We start from the raw sequence: 20476 nt of genomic DNA, 5'->3' as shown, positions 1-20476 counted from the left end.
TGACACTGGTAAACCAATGGCAGAGTACCAATTGAAAGTCTGTATATTTTGGAGACCCAAAATAATACTGCAAAATTTGTGTAGAAAGAAGCTTGAATGGGACGAGGAGATTCCTGATACAGACGAAAATTGACGTTGGCAAGAATGGCTGTACAACTTTCCCAGGTTAGGAGAATAGTTTGAAGTCAATTGATGTATTGCGCCAAATGACAGTGGAAACGCAATTACATATTTTTTTCCAATGCGAGCAATATAGGCTGCAGTGCGGTTTCGTATATAAGAATGATAAATAAAGAACACCAAATACATTGTTATTTCATCATAGGTAAAAGCAGAGTGACACCCCTTAAGCACGTCTCTAAAAGATGTTTGGAGTTGTTGGCCGCCACAGTTGCTGTTCGCATGGGCAAGCTGATCGAGAAGAAATTGGACGAAAAGCATGGCTGTGTTGTGTTGCCAGCATCCAAGCCATACCAATGGGGCTATGTCAACACTAGTCATAATCCAGCAGATGATGGTTCTAAGAGGCAGTCAATTCAGATGTTTTTTCAAGAGTAATATATGGATTACCAGGCCTGAATTCCTTTGGCAAACACAAAGCCAGTTTCCCCTTAGATCCTGTGATAGCCAACTGAGAGATGGTGAGCCATAGGTCAAACAACATGTGATCGTGAATGCAGTGTCTACTCAGTAGCAGTATTTGTTGTTGTTGTTGAAACGTTGCACGAATGATCAAGTGTGTTAAACAAGAAGCATCTCGTGAAGGAATTCACAGTATAAGAAGTGTGAAGAAAATGGTATAGCAAAATAGCCACATATACAAGCTAGATTTAGTGTTTGGAGATGATGGTTTGTTGCTCAAAGACTCAAAATATCAACTAATTCCGCAAAAGGGAGTACAATTGTCAATGCTTATACTTCGGAAGTGGTTATATTTTGTCCAAGGAGAAATATTGGAGCCCAACTGCCAATTCAGCAACAGGGAAGTTGATTTATGGAAGTATAGAGCCAGAATTGGAGAACAAAAATGGCTGGCTTGCCATCAAATACACTGAAGGCGGATGAACAACCATTCACCCAAGTAGGTTTGGACTATTTTGGTTCTATTGAAGTGAAACAAAAACGTAGTAAGAGCTGTCTTTACTTGTTTGACAGTGAGGGCAGTACATATAGAGAAAGCAGAATTGTTAGCACTGACTCATTCATCAATGCATTGTAAACATTTATTGCAAGAAGAGGTGCTGTGAAACTCATTAGATCTGATAATGGTAGCAACTTTGTGGGGGCACAACAAAAATGCAAAATTTGAACCCGTCAAAGTTTAATACAGAACCGAATAAACTGGAGATCCAATTCTCACTTCTTACTTAATTGGAGTTTGGGAGAGGCAGATTCGCAGGATCAGACAAATCCTGCAAGCCATTATCAAACATCAACAATTGGGTGACGATGGTCTGCGGACATTCTTCTGTGAAGTTGAGCAAATAAGAAACAGTAGGCCGGCATGGAAAGCATGGAAGGCTGAAAACCCATCAAAACTTCAAGATTTGGGATGTGGTGCTGATATGGCCAGAATTGTTGAAGTAATGTCTGAGATAAGGTGTGTGAGTTGTGTGGCGAGTGAAATAAGCCATAATATCATTGAACAGCCATACAACAAACTCTGCATGTTAGTAGCTATAGAAGGCTACAATCAATACGATTGTGAAATTATAGGTATTAATTAATTTTTCGGATTATTGTTGGTATGTACTTTATCAAATTGCCCTTGTTGATATTTACTTTATCAAATTGCGTTGTTGGTATGTACTTTATCGAATTGCGTTGTTGGTATGTACTTTAATCAATTGTCTTTGTTGATGTGTACGTTATCAAATTTTAGGAACTTGGAAGTGTATCCTTGAGATCTTGGGGTGATTAATTGGCGTTTTAATGATAAGTATGTAAAAATTGTGATATGCATCATGCATATTACCAATTTATGAGTTGGTGTGTAGCCACCATTTTGCTTGAATATGAAAGTTGTCGATCTTTGTTTGTTTTTTACTATGTCTAATTGTTCTGAATGTAGCTCAGGTAACGTGAAATCTCATTCAGCTAGGCAGGCCATTAGGGTTGCCCCTATTGGTATTAGACTTAGGACTCTCTGGCCTTGTTTATAGGACTGGACGGCTGCACGGTAGTTTTATAGAGTTTTTCCTCGATTTGAATGGCTTCTCATGTCGTTTGAACAGCACACTTAAATAGTTGAATATTTTATTTACCTACCTGTAAATGAAGTGCTAAATAAATCATTACACAATAAAGTATAAAGATGTTCTGTCATCGCAGTCTTCTTGTGTGTTAATTTTGACACGTCGTCAGTCACTGTGGTACACAATCTGACGAGAGCTTGTACGTATAACAGGACGATTTATTCCAGTAGGTTTAATTTTAGCAACGATTTGGAACTTATGAGACTCATGTGGAATTACGTATAGGAAGTTAGAGTTTCGTCTATCATGGTTAGCATTCACAAAGTATTTGGGTAAGAGTTCTTAGGCCCCCTTCACTCATAACTCTAATCCTAGCCATGCCCTTTCAGTGCATCTCCCTCCTTCAATTGTATATATCTCCCTTCAGGTCACAAAACACACTTTCTGTTTAGACTAATGCCATACAAAATAACTCACCACAAGCTGTATAAACAGAAAAGAGAGTTATTTTAATTCACAAAACCTATACAAATTACACCCAGTAGTGAACACACTTTAAATCGTATATATATAGATGTTTGTATCAGTTTTGCTGTGTTATCTCCCCTCTGTTAAATTTCGTTGAATTAAACTTCAATTACAGTATAGAGTTGCATTTCTATATTTAGTTTAATTAAACTAATGTAATGATTTACTTTCCATTGGAGATATGAGTGTAGGTCTGTGTGCGAGCATGGTGTATGTGTGTTTCTCCAAGACACTACTTATCTGAAAATAAAAAAAATGTGGTTATAAGTGCTTGATTTGATAATGTGTTAATGCTTTGCCAAACAATATATCACATCACAAGCTTTCATCAATCAACGAAAATGTAATCACGCGTGTTCAAACAGGTATGCAAACATATGCTTTGAATACACCTGCAAAAGTCCATGAGGATTTCAGTCCTGGCGATTCCATGTCAAACGAGAATAAATCAAGAATACCGTTGTTTGAAATTTAAAAAAATTGGCAACCGTGATTTAAAATATGAATAAACTGTAATTAAAAATAACTTTATAACTGAAAGCAATGCAACTATGGTAACGTCCACTGAAACAGACTTGTGAAACAAATAAAATGTTTGTGACACTATGCCAAGTGCAGTTTCAACTGGTAGACGATGAAATGGTACAAACTTCTCCCTTAATGTTCTTCTGGTTTTCTTGCTCGTTCTCCTATTCTGGTGAATCGAACTGCGATATGTGTGCACATCAATATAAATCTGGCGGGCATCAATAAAACAGCTAGTCAGGTGAAGGCACTGACCAAGCCCACCTTTTCTTTGTCATCGAGCATGTTGTGTTCCGTCAACTGTCAACTCATTTTCTAGGAGACCAAATAATGTGTCTGTCGGTATTTTTAATCAGAATAACTAAGTTATCACTATCTAATAAAGGAATTAAAAACGAATTGTTGAAAATGCGACTGACATGCACCCTACCCTGTTAATATGATCATTTACACTTTTAAACAAAATTGCAGACATGCACAGCTTACAAGAACAAAATACAGATTAAGCAAATGACATTCAAGCTAGTAAAATACAACTTGAAAGGAAATAAGTTACAATGAACAGATGTATAAGAATCCACGCGGCTAGGGGGGGCAGATGGGATATGTTAGTCCGTAATATATGTATTATGTGAAAACCTTGTTTAAATTTATTTAAGCAGTTATATTTATGTTACTTTTAATCTCACTAATTTATATATTCAATATGTTCTATTTCGTACCAAAGTCTCTCTCGTTTGTTAGGTAAACAGCAAAATTGGTTTGATAGAGCCAACTGTCGCATACAGCCCAAATCAAAAAAAATAGTACTATTTTTGAATAGTTCTACCTTGTGATATTGTAATGGTATTTGATTATATCTTTCGTCGTTAGAGTTCCGAGCGCAATAGACACTTGGCAAAGAATGGGAGGCAAGACCTAACAGTTAAGGTATAGGTTTAGGCAATGATGAAAGTACTTTCGTAAATGATCCTATTTTACATTAGGAAATGTACAAACATCCATGTGGTCCAATGTTACTGGCATTCAAGGTGTGTTGCCAGTTTGCTTTACTGCTCATGTACAGTCCTTCTCCGCACTTTAGGGTTAAAGTACACTGCCAAAGTTTCAACATATCACCTAATACCAGTAGTCATTGGGTACCAGTGCATCAAGCTACACAAAACACACATTCATGCATCCGGTACATTCCAGTTCCAGCTTTTAAATGAAAGATGATGTCATCAGCTACGCTTTAAACGAGGTCACTGCAAATATAGTTGTGGAACCAACCACCTATTGATAAAATCGGTATCCAATAACGTTGGACCTAACAAGACTCCGTTTCAAAATGGGCAATACCGGTACATAGTGGTATATTGATACCACTATTTTTATAGTGACTCCTGTCAACTGTGAATTCAGATACCGTACATGAATATTCAATTAGCAGTTTTTCATTTATTACAATTTAAACGATTCTAACCTATTCTAGCTAGAGGTTAAAATTTGTTTTTAATTTTAGAACGCAGAAAAAACTCTTATCAGTTTTACTTGACGCTTAAATCGGCGTTTGTTCGTTTTATTGCAATTGTCAGGACAAGAAAGAGAAGAATAATATGATCTTACAACGCATTTGGCAACTGTCATCGTTCAGCTCAGTAATCAGATGCAGGATGAGGTATTATACGAAAGACACTTAAATAACATTTTATTTTATTTTTTTATTGAATACAATCTGAAACATAATGGTACAGATCTATGAAACATAATATATGACCCCTACTCATCACCTTCAACGCTGCCGGACCTCCCCATGAATCTTTTACATCTGATTGGAGCGCCCTCGCACGGTGAAACAAATATTGGGTCAAAGGTAATGTATGTATGTACAGTACAAAATGGCCGACGGTGGAGGACACGGAGCAGTTCCCTGGCCGAATAAGAGGGAAGATTATGAATTACTAGAAGTTATCGGTACGTACATATGTATTTATGAACAAGGATATCTTCCATGCTGTTATTATATATATTGTAAAACACATTCTGTTCGAAAGAGTCGCGCAGGGTCAGAAATGTCACTCGCTACTAATCGCACCGGCATGCAATGAATGGCTTTCTAATTTCTGCTGGAGATTTAATATCATGCTGTGTTTACTGCCGTGTCACTGTATTCACGTCTTGTTACGTATGTTTTGCTCTAATATAGACATGAATGTGATCTGAACAGGCGTCACTAGAATTGTAATAATATATTTGTAGATAAGTATTTTAGGTGATATATGGAACCGTGATCAGTAACCATGATGGAACTGTCAATATAATGCAATTATTAATATTAATTAAATATGACTGTAAACGAAAATAACTATGAACATTACGCCCTATATCATATAGGGTATATTTTATATTAATATCTACTCGATCATATTCGTCAGTTCAAGTTCACGTGGATATAACAGTGTTCTCCCCAGACTTCATGTCAAGCATCACGACCAATTTGCATAACAATGCATCTAATTTGTATACTTTTTATTTGCATAATAATCAGTTTTTCCCAACAAATATTGTCAATCTACAATTAATTAAAGACAAGATATTTTTATATCTGATAAATTTTATATCATTTTACTGCATTGTATTTTATGTTTTTGTATCAAGTCAAATAAAGTTTGAAATGGAACATCATAAAAAGGAAAAAAAAATTGAAAAACTTGTGTTATAGCCAGTCAGTGAATATAATGTTATCCATGGATGTAACTGGTTCATCATTGTGTACAAGTTTTAGTGCCCATGTCACTGTCGGTTCATATAAACGTCGGGGAAACATTTTTTGGTTAAATTTATAAAGTCAGCGAGATATCGAAATATGTTGAAATTAATAAATCAATAATTAGAAAAAAATTCTACAATGGCAGTTCGGCGATTTTTCATTGCAATATACCTTGTGAGTACAACGCTACAGTCACCATAACATTGTCAGCTGACGGCATTGTGTTGGACGGGTATTCACTGCTGCTATTGCGATCATTAATGTCACCGGCGATTGAGTGATAACAAATCAGAGTGCAGCAAATTGGGGTTGATCTTCCCGACGTACGTCGTGACTTGTTTTGTCACATTGTTGACGTTGCGTGCAATGGACAAATTATTGCTACTCTAGTTAATTTTTTTTTTGATTTGGAGGCCTTGCACCTTTGAAAGATTACCTACATCGATCAATACATGTTATTGTTTTAAATACGTGCAAGACGAGATTGACACTTGTAAACAAAAACATAAGCATCACGGGTGAGTGACCAAGCGTCACGGACAAAGGGCAAGCTTCACGACCGAGTGTCCAAGTGTCACGGTACCGTGTCGCTTCAGAGGCCTGGGGAGAACACTGATATAATATTCAAATGTGTTTATAAAACCGTAAATTAATTTGGTCGATCACAGGTTTATTAAAACATAGGAAGGGAGGTGTTGTTTAAACTACAGGGTATATCCATGATACAGATTTTCAATTTTAAAAGACCTTTTTGATGATTTTTGCTGCTAAGTGTGATATAAAAATCTGTCTTTCTGACATTTCATTGCTTGGAAATCAGCTGTTATGTCATACTTCATCTTAAAGTTTCATCACCACAATACCTGTATGTACTGTAAAATACTTTATTTTAGCTGGAATTAATTTTTGCAGAAAAGACTTTTGGGGTGTTTTGTATGGAACTTATTTTCACTTATTTTTGATGAGTTGAATGTAAAATATAGGAAAAAAAATAGTATATTCACTGGATTTTATTTTCACTAAATTATTCCTTCAGCGAAAATGAATTCCAAGCGAAAATAAAGTATTTTACAGTATAATATATTACTATAGGTCAGTATAATAAGAAAGGCAATCATAGTTTTTTCTCGAATATAAAATCTTGCTAATTAGAAACAAAATATTTTCTCACATCATACATGTATAGGTTTGAAATTCCATGTGAAAATATGTTGTTTATTTCTATAATAATTTGTGAAGTTAGCTAAAACTGGCTCTGCAGACACAATAAAAAACATATCCATGAGTCTCCTGTATTCCATATTATTTTTAAACTGTATGTGTAATTTATAAAAAGCTCTTATGAATATATTTTCATTTTGTGCTTCCACTTTATTAATGTACATGTTATGATGGACATGTATTTCTGGACAAATGCACACAGAGAAAAAAACACACACACAAATAGGTACAGTGTATACAGTGAAGGGCATAAAGCTGGGGTTGTTATAAATGTACATTTTTATGGATCAAATGGATGTCAGAATTCAAATTAACCAATCCAGAAATGAAATTGTGACGTTATCATTAGTTCTAATACCGTACTCGACCGCATTAGCGCCCAGGGTCCTCAACTCAGAAAATCAGGATTTTTTAGGGGTGGGCGCTAACCCGAGCACCCCCCTCGAAAAATAGTGCAACTGACAATTTGAATTCATCGTGTGACAGATTAGAGGATATTACGTCTTTAAAAATTTGTGGGAAAATAAAATTACGAAATTAGGTGGAAGATGAAGAAACAGAAATGGTCAAATATGCTCATTTTAATACAATATTAATTACCTACGATGCGAATTTACGAGATTAAAAATATTTGAGTCTGTTGGAAAACGGTCAAAGTCAAAATCTTCATCAATATCGCCACTGACGAATGTGGCGGATCGTACGCAAACTCTCGATAAAAAGCACTTTTCGCCATGATGTATTTGCATTTGACCTGTCTGTATCAACGTCCTTTGACCTAATGGGTCAAGTCTGTTATTATCCAATCAAAATGCTGTGTGGTACCGACGCAATTCTTCGGAAATTCCCGAAGACTCTCTGGTAACGCAATGCTGATGTGAGTTGTTGATGTCGAAGTACGATCTGCTGGAATTGATTTCAGCGAATAAACAACATGTTTTTTTGTTAAAAATGGTAACTAGCAATTTTTATCGGTAAACTGAATACGGCATGAAATATTTACTGAAATTTTTACTTTTATTAACAGGTCATTGTCGAAGCGGTTAGCATATTCACGGCATATTACATATTACATATTTACACACGGTTAGCATATTCACGGCGATCGATATCCACGCTGTATCATGATACAAAAACGATTACCAGTATTCGTTAAGCAATGATCAAAGACCAAGTTTTAAATTAGTGTCATTTTGAAGGGGTGGGCGCTTTGCCGAATAAAAAAATTGCGCAAAAGTGAGGGGTGGGCGCTTGACCGGGCATGGGCCCTAACGCGGTCGAGTACGGTAATATTAATGAGCTAGTTCAACATTATCCAATCAGCAAGAGCCGACTGCCGCCTTTTAAGGTACAGCTTTATACCCTTTACTGTAATGCTATTATTACATTTTTTTTTTTTTTTATTACATGTTTTAAACTTGCATGTGAATGAAAATTTGTGATTACAAATAAGGTATTTATTTTTGTCAATGTTTGAGTCATAATGCAGATGTGAGAAATAAATTTAAGCATCATGCTTTGATGTAGAACTTATTATATAGAAAATGATCCAAATGAAGGTTATAAAATGACATGCCCTCCGTATACATGGTTTTTCTCAAAAGTGTACATTGTTCAATTAATTCCATCACCATTGCAGTCACTATTGAGGATGAGGTATCCCTTAACATACAGTATGTATAGTCATATGAATGGATGCTTTCTAGCTGAAATAATAATAAAAAAACACATCTAGTCCAGGAAGGATTTTAAGCTTTTAATCATTAAATGTACAAACATGCAAGAGGAAAATAAATTAGTGCAAGGTAGCAGTAATGATCTAATAGGTCATCCTTATCTTTTTATGTACCAAGCAAATATGATCAGAGCATAATCAATTGGAGTAAATAAACTGTGCATGATTATACATGTAGTACATGTATGAAACCACTGTTCGCTAGTGTGGGTTACATTTTATATGTGCTGTCCAGCCCATGTGTTTGATGCTGGCTATGATGACTAACAATTACATAACATGTAGTGTTTTATTTAGCAGCACAGTTGAAATGCCTTCCTATGGCTCAACAGTTGTCGAATGTTACATAGAGGATATCTAATGAGTGACTCGTGCTATCAAAATTAATGAGTGTAATATTTTCATATTATCTGAGCCTTTGGAAAAGAACATATGAAAATTACAACACAAGATAATGAGTATCAGATATCATGTATCACATATTTAGATATTACAACATGTATGTTCATCACATGTATTTAGTTCGCAACTACTGTATTTTCTCAATAGAAAGAAAAATTACTTTTGTTATTTGTGTGAATGCGACCAAATCTTATTAGCACTTCTGATCTCATTCGCATACTGGAACAGTGCTCGTTGAACACAGTTTTTCTGTCATGACATTGACAGCAATTAAAAAATAATTTGTTAATGAAGTCGTCAATTTATTTCTGGATATAACAATAGCAATTCACTCAATTTTATAGTAGTGCGAAATATCAAATATATCTATGACATTTTGGACTTTGTTACTTGAAAAATTGCCTGGTTATCCAAATTTTTTTTTTAATTCTGGTATCCTCATGACACAAACCGTAATAATGAAAAAATAAACTATATTTTCTCTATTACAGTATTGTTATTATTGTAGTAGCACATGTGCCTAAAGGCCGACATTTACGTCCATCCCGATGGACGGAGTTTAGTATTCTAATTTGACTGATTATTCAACGACAGCAACTGTCAATCGTTCATTAAATGCAGATAGTCAATGTCTGCACTAATCTTTTGTATATGTGTATAGTAACTGATCTGAGCTGTGTAAAGTAAAACAATTAATTTCTGGTGACGAGACAGCTTGTTGGAATCCAAATTCAAATCTGGTATATGCACAGTCTATTATACACTGACATAGTCTATGCTGCAATATTCTATAAATATATTCACAGACATTAAGTACAGTGCCGGCAAATTCGAAACTCAACTGTTTTGAAACCCGTTTTCCTCACAAAAGTAAATGGTCTAGCTGTCAAATTCATGGCATCATTCATGTTTGAAAAATAGGAAATATAATGCAATGAATCACTGTTTCTTGTGTTTTTGTGGAGCTTTTAGTCATCGTTGTTGCTGTGGGTGAGGGCGACTTCAGTTGAATAATAGACTCCGCCTGTGCCTGTTTATATACCATGTCAGTCTTTAAATAAATTACTGGAGATGTCTCTATGGTCAAAATGAGAAATATACAGTATACCGGTACAAAAAAAATGCTATTTTTGTGTTTTACTGGAGATGCGCTTATAATGAAAAAAAATACAATACTTAGTTTGGCCTGTACCTCCTTAGGGGCATAAATTTCATGAAATTTGCTGTGACCTGATGTCCTGAAAAGTTTTTACTGTCAGTAATGTAATCTTCTCTGCTACAAAATTCCAAAGTTTTCCCTAACTTCACTAAGTACTGTAAAATTACTAATATTCACTGGGTTTAAATTTCACTGATTTACCATTTCAGGCATATTCAGTGGGTTTTAAATTCACGGTTTCATCATTTAGATAATGTGTTCTATGCTAAATTTTACATATTCACTGGGTTGTAATTTAGCGCATTTTTCCAGTCAGCGAAATAAGCTAAATTAAAACCCAGTGAATAATTACCCCCTTTACAGTATATAAATTCATACAGCAGTTTACAATAGTTGTGACATTATCATTCATGTGCCTATCAACTACCAGTTTGATGTGATGTGCATACATACAGCAGCTTACAATGTACCCGGTAGTTTTGAGTTCTCTGGTAGTATTTTTAATGCACATTGTCAGTTTTGCAATAGAAAAAAGGTTAATTAACCAGTCATTATATTTTGTAGACACATTAATATTTGGTCCAACTTCACAAGTGTGTATGAAAAAAAATCCATCCATCCACAATTTGTTGTATTATAAAAAATCAACATAATTGGTTTAGCAATGAGACTGAAATCTCTGTATAAAAATATATAGATATTCTCAATGCCTGGATGCATACAGTGTATAATATACTTTGTCCTGAAACTAACAATAAGAAAACCCGAAGGTGAAATATTGTGCCATGCTATATTTTTCATTGTTCTTTTCAATTCGCATGTACTGTTAAATCGGTATTAGATGCTGTGGCTTCTATTAAAATGGTACAATGCAACTGAGGGGATGTGGCTTCTATTAGAACATTTACACGTTCATGTATAAGAAATAGTAAATTTTTGGTTCTCAATTGCTCAAAAAGAATGGGTGTGACTTCTATTAGGGATGCGGTTTCTAATGAAGATTTTACAGTACTGATGATTTATTTGTATTTGCATGAAATCACAGGTTATGGAGCTACTGCTGTGGTTCAGGCTGCAATATGTAAACCACTGAATGAGAAAGTTGCTATCAAGAGGATTAATTTGGAAAGATGTAACACTACTATGGAAGAACTCACAGTAAGTATAGCTGATTATATTGTCTTTTTTCTGTCCAAGTCATTTGAAGGTTCTGTATAAGGTCTACAAAAGTGTGCTCAAGCATATATTGTCTACTTTTCACAATTATACAGCTACATATATGCAGTGACTGAAAAGTGTTACAGTAGTAAACTGTGTTTTTTTCAGCGGAAATATACAGCCTCAGTTAATACATTGTACTGCATGTAGATTTGTCATTCATTTTCTGTGATGTACATTGTTTCCAATGACGTTCATCAATTTGGTATACAGTATCAGAAAAACTTTTAGATTTGTGAGTGCCAGTAATGATGAACTAATAGAATAACAGTCAGTTATTATTCAGAATAATTACAGTTATTATTCAGTATAATAAAACAAACTGTTTACTGTCCTCTCTCACTGGTTATTTATAAACATTTTATAAATATACATTGTTAGTTCTGATGTGCGGTTCATATAGGTGATTGTTTACGTTCTGTTGTCATGTGTCATCAACAATTCTATTTTTGACCTCTTGAAAACTACCAGAACAATTAGTTTGATAACAAATCAGCAAATGTTTAATTTTTTATATGTGGGTGTTCACAGTCACTGTGTCATGTAAAGGTAAGCATGAGCATGGGTGTAGACAATGTTTAGCTCTTGAGTCAGTCACTACTAAATATTTGTTTTTGAATGAATGCTGATCAGTATTTACAATTTTTTTTTATAAACATGTTTATAAATAAAGCCTCTGTCAATATTATTGGCTCATTGTTTTATTACAGTAACTGTAAAACTCTTATCTTCACTGTGTTTTAAGGTCACAAATTTGTCATCTATTGTTATTTTGCATACCGTATAGTGACATTTGAATGAAATCCCAGTAAATAAATTAAATGTGTTTACTGTAGTGGTACATGTACATTAAAACAAAAGTGTGTTCTATAATTGTTGAACATCGAATTTGTCACCCATGGGAGTCACATTATTGCTGTTATAATTGAGTATTTGTGGAACTTTACACTTACATTTTTGTGTCCATGTGACAAAATGTAGAGAAATGTACTAATTTTATCATCTGATTTGACTCAGACTTAAGAAACCCTAGCAGATTATGAGAGGAGATTTTTCTTATTGGTGGTAACATTAAGCATGCATGTACAGAAAACATTTTTGAGTATTATATGTATAAAAAAAGTAATTTCTTTTATCTCAGTAAAATATAGTTATCATTTTTTACAGAAAGAGATCCAAGCCATGAGTCAATGCAACCATGAAAGCATTGTTAATTACTATACCTCATTTGTTGTAAAAGAAGAGTTATGGCTTGTTATGAAACTACTTGCTGTAGGTGAGTAATCAGTATATGAAAGGAGAGAATGCATCCATGCATGCAGTGTAATTAACTGATCATGTAAAGACACTTAATACAACCAAATGTTTGGCTTATAATATATACAGTGCAAAGTGCTTAGAGAGTGATAATGTAATGTACATTATTTTTTAGCTCCGCTGTCAACAAAGTCGACACAGCGGAGCTGTTCATACATGTATTACTGATTGCCCGTCGCCGCCGCCATCAGCGCCAACTTTACAATTTCAACTTCTTCTTCGAAACCGCAAATCAGAATATTTTCAAATTTGATATGCAAGTACCTCGGAAGTTTCTTTCTCAGATTTGTTCGTTTCATGTCAAAATCTTAAATTCTCTATTTTTGGTGAATATTTTTGTCATTTTTGGTAAAAAGTGATATTTTCAACTTCTTGTTAGAAACCTCAAGTCCAATTGCTTTGACATTACATATATAGGTACTATACATGTATGTGGACCTGTCTCATATTTTGTTCATTTCGTGATGATATCTTCAATTCTCTAATTTTGATGGATATTTTTGTAATTTTTGGTGAAAAGTGATATTTTTGAAGTCTGATTGCTTTGATACTATACATAGTTCTGTTCTTTAATTGCAATGTACATTGCTAACAGCGGAGCTATTTCAGCCGACAGGCTGCTTGTTTTGTATCTCATTGAAACTGTTAACCTTGCCTGAGGAAGCATTAATATTATACATCTTTCTTTTCTCGTGATTTTAGGGATTCTTTTAATATCACAAGATACTTGTACTACTGAATATGATTTTTTTTTGTTTTTCGTAATAAAGAATCAATCATTATGATTTTCTGAGTTGACTGTAAATTTGTGGTCTTATCAATTGCAATTGTGAGCAGATCTTGCAAAGCTATCTTGTTGTAATCACTCCATTCTTGTGTATGCATACCAATTTTCTATGCTAACAACGAAAACCCAACTAAAAATTATTTCGCAATTATTCCAGAAATAAGTGTTAATGCATACAAAATTTCTATGCTAAAGCTGACTACCAAAAAGCAACTGAAAATCTTTTTGCAATCACTCCAAAATTTATGAAATAATGCATATAACTTTTTTTTACTAAAGCCGACAACCATTATGTATAGTTAAACATTAAGCAGGTTGAATTTATAACTACATGTATAATTCAGTTCTTTGTTTGTACTCTATCTCATGAGTGACTTGATAATAATGACAATTATATCAGTACGGTGGCACTCAGATTACAATGTACATTATGTGAAAAAAGCCACAGATGTGTGAAAGGAAGTTACGTATGCTGATTACATTGTCTACATTTTTCACTCATTTACAATAATTTGTTAGAGGTGTATATTAATATCAGTTGTCACATCACATGCAACCAGCTGTGTCTGATTTATATCTCACTTTTTGACAGAATGTGTTCAAGGTCGCATTAAAATAGATAGAAGACAAATATTTTAATTACTTTTATTATATGATGTACATGTATGTGTATAATAGAAGTATCTTTATTTATCATCTTAATTTCTGGTTTATTGTTCAGGATATATATAGTTTGGTCTAAGTGTGACTTAATTAACTTTCAAACTGGCTCTCAGCTAGTTTTGAATTTTCATGAAAAAAATAATAATTTTTAAAATGAGAATCATTCAGTTTTGTCGTCATTAATTTCAACCTATTCTTTGTAGTATTCACCTGAATTACTACTATGCAACATGTTTAGCTTGTTTTTTTTCTGCAAAACATGCTAGGTTTGAAAGCAAGCTAAGCTAGATTTCACCCAGCTAAAAGCACAGTCAGCTGACGCACACATGACAATAAAATAAATGCGATATTTACTATATGTGGGGCCGCCATCTTGAATGCGCATAAAACTAAATAAGACGTTTTTCCAGATTCCTACAAATCAGGACAAAAATACCAATCTTTCACAGACATAGGATCCGTTGGGGTTATATTAAGCCAACCAATAGCAAAATTCGGCCGAATTTGTCGTTTTTGTGTGGAAAAATCCCTTGCATACGAACACCTAATTACACAAAGAACCTAGAACACTAAGCCGGGATATTTGAAACCGAAATTGTCATCTAAGTGTAAGGCCGTCGCTGATTGGATGCTGAGCTGGAATGACGATTTTTGATTTCAGATACCCCAGGAAAGTGTTCTATGTTCTTCGTGAAATTAGGTGTTAGTATTTAAAGTGTCTGTGAAATGGCTGCTATTTTCATGCCTAAAATTGTCCATTGATACATAAATATTAATTTTTATGTTTCTAAGCATAAATTATTTTTTTAAGTGAAAAAATGTGTTTTAAACTCAGTCTACGGCAACTTTATTTTTGTGTATTTTAAAACGAGACTCCTCATTAGCTTCTCATTTGCATACAGAAATTCCGCTTGTGACATCAAAAGGGGAAGTCGCTGGGCAGCTTGCATTGCCAATACGTGTAAATAAGGCAAATTTCTTGTGCAGTTTTCTCATCTTTGACTAATTTGTCACTTATGTACTTGTTCATCGAGGAAGAATGGACCATAATGAACACATACATGTATTATCAAGTTTGTTGCATGGGGTTGAGTCAGATGCAAAATATGTCCTTCTGGTGTAGCTGGTCACTGTGATGATCACCGTCACCGGCACACGTTTGTACATTGTCGCTGGACAAAATTAAATTTGACGTCTGAATTGTCTCGTTATTTAGCAGGTTACACTGTTTTATTTCATCGATCGTCTGAGTAAAAAAAAAAAAATTTCAAAATTAAAATAAAAAGAGAACTTATTTTGACATTCTAAACATTAAACTACATTGTATAGTGATCAATTAATAAAATAAAATAATTGAAAAAACAACAAATTACAGTTACTAAATAAATGAAAATTAAATTTGACGTCTGAATTGTCTCGTTATTTAGCAGGTTACACTGTTTTATTTCATCGATCATCTGAGTAAAAAAAAAAACTTTCAAAATTAAAATAAAAAGAGAACTTATTTTGACATTCTAAACATTAAACTACATTGTATAGTGATCAATTAATAAAATAAAATAATTGAAAAAACAACAAATTACAGTTACTAAATAAATGACAGTCGCATGGAAATAAATTCATTTGACATTTTGTTGAAATAGGTGAACGTGTAAGGTCACGGCGAGGGCATTTAATTGGATAACAAATTTAAAATAATCAAGATCGACACACATACAGATACATTCAGAGTTGATTCGGGTTAGTGTGATCCATGGCGTGATTGTCATAATTATGACATATTAAAACTTTATTTGGTGGAAACACATTGACAGCCCAAGCCCGGGTTCTTATTCCATAAATTATTACGCAGATCAAGCAAATTAGCTGCAAGTAAAGGTAACAGAGATGTGAATTCGACATTCAACACCAATCACCAATTCCGAAACTTTTAGCCTTCGAAAATGAAAACAATTAGCAGTGTGTAAGGGCTGTGTAATTTCCTGTTTGTCCGACACGTCGTTTTTGTGTCACTATCAAAATTATTGCTACCTTTACTTAACACGGACTAAATGGTCTATATAAAACGATAATCAGGATCGCAAAAAAAGTCAAATCATTTGAAACACTTGCCGGACGTCTCTCTCTCTTCTGGAATCCACCTCGGTGATCATGGTCCGGAATCTATTTCTTTCAAAAGTGTTGCGCCAGGTTTATGTTGTCGACGTTGTTTTTTCATGGACGACGACAGTTTCTCCCAAAAAAAATGAATCTCAGGTTAAGTGGCTTTCGTCCACTGATGTCGCACCTTCAGGTCGATTAGAAACGTGTGAATACTTACACTATGACTATACGTTTCACTGCAACTGCCCACAACACAACATCTAAAAACTCTCTCTCAAAAAATTAAAATAGTCAAAAAAAAAAAGAAAAAAAAACGCCGACCCAAAAATATATATCGTTTAAAAGTATACTGAATGACCAGTGTTATTACGGCTCAGGGGTATGACTTCCTCTCACATTTTGGCATTTGGTGCGCACTTTCGGCGAGAGTCGGAAATCCGGAAACAGTCGACCGTTTCAGGATAGGTGGGCGTGGCTACAACACAAGAAATATCCCAAATTTACGAGTAATCATTTTCAGCAAAAAAATCAATAATTGTCCATTTCAGTGGGACACAGATCTAAAATGGGAAACGTGAGGGTGGGCATTGCACAGGCACTTTAATATTACTCCAATGAATCGTATTTCTGTGAAAGATTGGTATTTTTGTCCTGATTTGTAGGAATCTGAAAAACACGTTTCACAACTTGTCTCTTATTTAGTTTTATGCCCCATTCAAGATGGCGGCCCCCATATAGTAAATATCGCATTTATTTTATTATCACGTGTGCGCACCAGCTGACTGTGGCTGAAAGCTATTTACATGTACATGCTAATTGACAGACTCGTAAATTGTTTTCAGATTTTTTTTTTCGTTGATATTGATTAGTGATGCTGCAGTTGTTTGGCAGCTGTTTTGCTCAAATTTGTTTTTTTAATATAATAACAGTTTTGAATTGTTTTTCAGAGTGGTGGACTAGCTTGCTATGTATAGCGTTCTATATAAAATCAGCTATTAATAGGGCTTCCTTTCAGGAAAATAAATCAACATAATACAGTAGTCAAATCATTGCTGTTACCAATTATGAACATACAGTAGGCAGTAATTAATGGACTGTTTGTGTGTTAAAGTTTCATAAATTTTACAAGTCTAGGAACATTTGCTGCTGCTGTTTACAATTCACTGTTTTCTTTTATAACTGAATGTAACAGTTACTTATTACCCAATTATGAATGTCCAGTAGCGAAGAAGTTTTTCAGTAATTTTAGAAAGTTATAAATGTTTTGTTACAGGCTCTGTGTTAGATATAATAAAACACCAAATGAAACAAGGTAAAGGCAAAGGAGGTGTACTTGATGAAGTTACTATTGCATCAATCTTGAAAGAAGTCGTTAAGGGTTTAGAGTATCTTCATGAAAACGGGCAGATTCACAGGTAAATCAAGACATTTTAGTTTCTTTAATGTAAAAGCACATGTTCATTTGAAAAGCGCGTGCACATGAAAAAAATTGGATGATTATATGTTCAATAATTATAATATGATTTATTGTGACCATAGACAGACATGTGCTACCAATGGTAAAAAAATACAGTATTACTCACTGGATATGTTTGTTTGCACCTGATCATGAGTGCAGACATTTATTTGCCCTGTGTTAATTAAGAAGGTAAAATTTGCCCTTGCACAAATACCAATATCGAGGCTGGTATATATTTATTTCAAGCCTCTCTGCAAATTTAATCAATGTTCATTCTCCAGACAAATCTCATACATCGAATAGCTGAACTTTAAACATTTAGTCACTTGAATTTAGTGCATACATGTAGTAACTATTTGTGCAAGTGGCAAAGCTCAATTTAATTTGGAGTGCAATATATGTTTCTTTTTCTTGTACACATGTAGATTGGCAATCGTGATGTTTTACAATCCTATTTTGATAAATAATGAAATATACCTAATGCTTGAGGCATGAATGGTAGAAACGGTAGCACTATACACCAGAGATATCAAATGTTTTCAAATATGGTAAAAACTTGAACAACAAGCCATGCTTAATCCATATTTTGGTCATCGTCAAGATTCCATACCTTTGAAAAATAATCTGCAGATGAAACTACTATAGCCAGGTTATTCACAGAGTGTTTATTTCACTGGTTTGTGAAGCAAATTACGCTTTGTTTGGTTAACTTTACATATTCATTGTATTTTATTTTTAATAATGCATTATAATAGTCGATGAGTGGAAATGAAGCCAAGAACTTAAATAAGCACCATATTGATTTAGAGAATATTGATCAAACAACATTTATAGGGCTTGAACTTCAGAATTAGGGGGGTGGGGTGGTAAATTGGTGAAATTGTCTTGGTGTATAGGAGTATATGATTAAAATTGTTAATGAAAGACACCATGGCAAACATTCATGATCAGGGCATAGCGACAATTGCTTTCACTGCTATTGTGAAATGTGATATACTACAAATAACTGTTTTGGCATGAAATACCCACTCATGTAATCAAGCACATGATCATACGTGTGTTAAGTGCATTGCATGTGGTGTTGGTTTCCCCCCTCCTTGATGTTTATCACGATTTCATGTTGAAGTCTACTTACGTTCAGTTGAAATAGGAAGAGATAAAAAAAAGAGCAAATTAACCAAGTTTACCAGTAATACTGTATCATCTCGCATGGGTATCAATTAATTTATTGATGTGATGTTATTTGATATTTCTATCCTTGTTTTATTGATCATTGGCTTTTCAACCTATAAAGCTGCCTGTTTTTAACATTCATTATTTTTATTTGGTCTACTGGTCTCATATTATACATGTATGTGTGCTTATATATTGTATTCAATGTCTAACAAATACACAGAATGATAAAGTCCATCTCTGATGTTGTACATTAGCAGACCAATATAGGTATTTTTTTTCTTTTTTCAACATAATCTATACTGGACATGTGTGGCAATTATATTCATTTAGCTCAAATGTAGAAATAAAAATTAATTTATTGAGTATAATTATCAAATATCAGTCAAAATACCTTCTTTTAACACATAAATGAGTGAAAAGTATGATAATATGAGGTTATTACGAGGATACCTCAAAGTATGCACGAAGACAGTACAGCGGGAGTATCAAGCGACGCGCAGTCGAGGTCGATACGACATTGTATTGTCTGAGTGCATACATCCAAATATACAATGATTACACATGTGTAAGCGTTCTCTAATAACAAAAACAAAAATGGCTGCCACCAGGGTTTGACCAGACTCCACACAAAGAAGTTAGCTGATTCTGCCCTAAACTCTTTGGATTTCAGCATTGCCATGATGTATCCTTGGAAGGAAAAGATGTATAATAATAAGGTTATTATGAGGATACCTCAAAGTATACACTTAGACAGTACGCCATAGCAACGGCCTGCGCTGCGCGTCGCTCAATACTCCCGCTGTACTGTCTTCATGCATACGTTGAGGTACAGTATCCTCGTAATAACCTCATATTACAGCGAGCGCAAGATATTTACATACACCTAACTCGCGCACCCGGTAGGTAATTACCGAGAGACTTTGCAACATCCCCAGACACTTTGCTAGACGCCCCAACGACCGTTGTAGACGCAATAAAGTTACACACACTCTCACGTGACAGTTAATCAAAACACCGGACGCGGTATGCCTTTGATGTGTGGGCACGAGGAACGAGGGGTAGTTTGGATATTCCATTGCTTTGTAGTTATAACAATCTGTGTAACACTTGACATTCAACAGCTCTGGCAACTGCCCCATCGGGAATTAGCCTGTAATGGCCTTTTTTCCCCTCATAAATATGCATGAGGCAGATAATGAGCTGTTCTAACTTTTTCTGGGTCAATAGGTTAAATAC

At 34.4% G+C, this 20476-nt stretch overlaps 1 protein-coding gene across 1 annotated transcript in view; it reads left to right on the top strand.

Annotated features, from left to right (window-relative positions):
- The first annotated feature begins 5001 nt into the window (after positions 1 to 5001).
- The window catches only part of LOC144353503 (serine/threonine-protein kinase OSR1-like), a 40947-nt gene continuing 25472 nt past the window's right edge, over positions 5002 to 20476 (top strand). Inside the window, exons 1-4 of the mRNA XM_085501120.1 lie at positions 5002 to 5204; positions 11563 to 11675; positions 12903 to 13011; positions 17879 to 18020. Of these exons, the coding sequence (XP_085357246.1) occupies positions 5111 to 5204; positions 11563 to 11675; positions 12903 to 13011; positions 17879 to 18020 (458 nt within the window). The 5' untranslated portion in view covers positions 5002 to 5110. The remainder of the gene's footprint in view (positions 5205 to 11562; positions 11676 to 12902; positions 13012 to 17878; positions 18021 to 20476) is intronic.

This window comes from Saccoglossus kowalevskii, chromosome 7, assembly GCF_978046115.1.
Source record: "Saccoglossus kowalevskii chromosome 7, keSacKowa6.1, whole genome shotgun sequence".
NCBI classification, from domain to species: Eukaryota; Metazoa; Hemichordata; class Enteropneusta; family Harrimaniidae; genus Saccoglossus; species Saccoglossus kowalevskii.
Note: the sequence above shows the minus strand (reverse complement) of the source record. Positions and strands in the feature narration are given on the sequence as shown.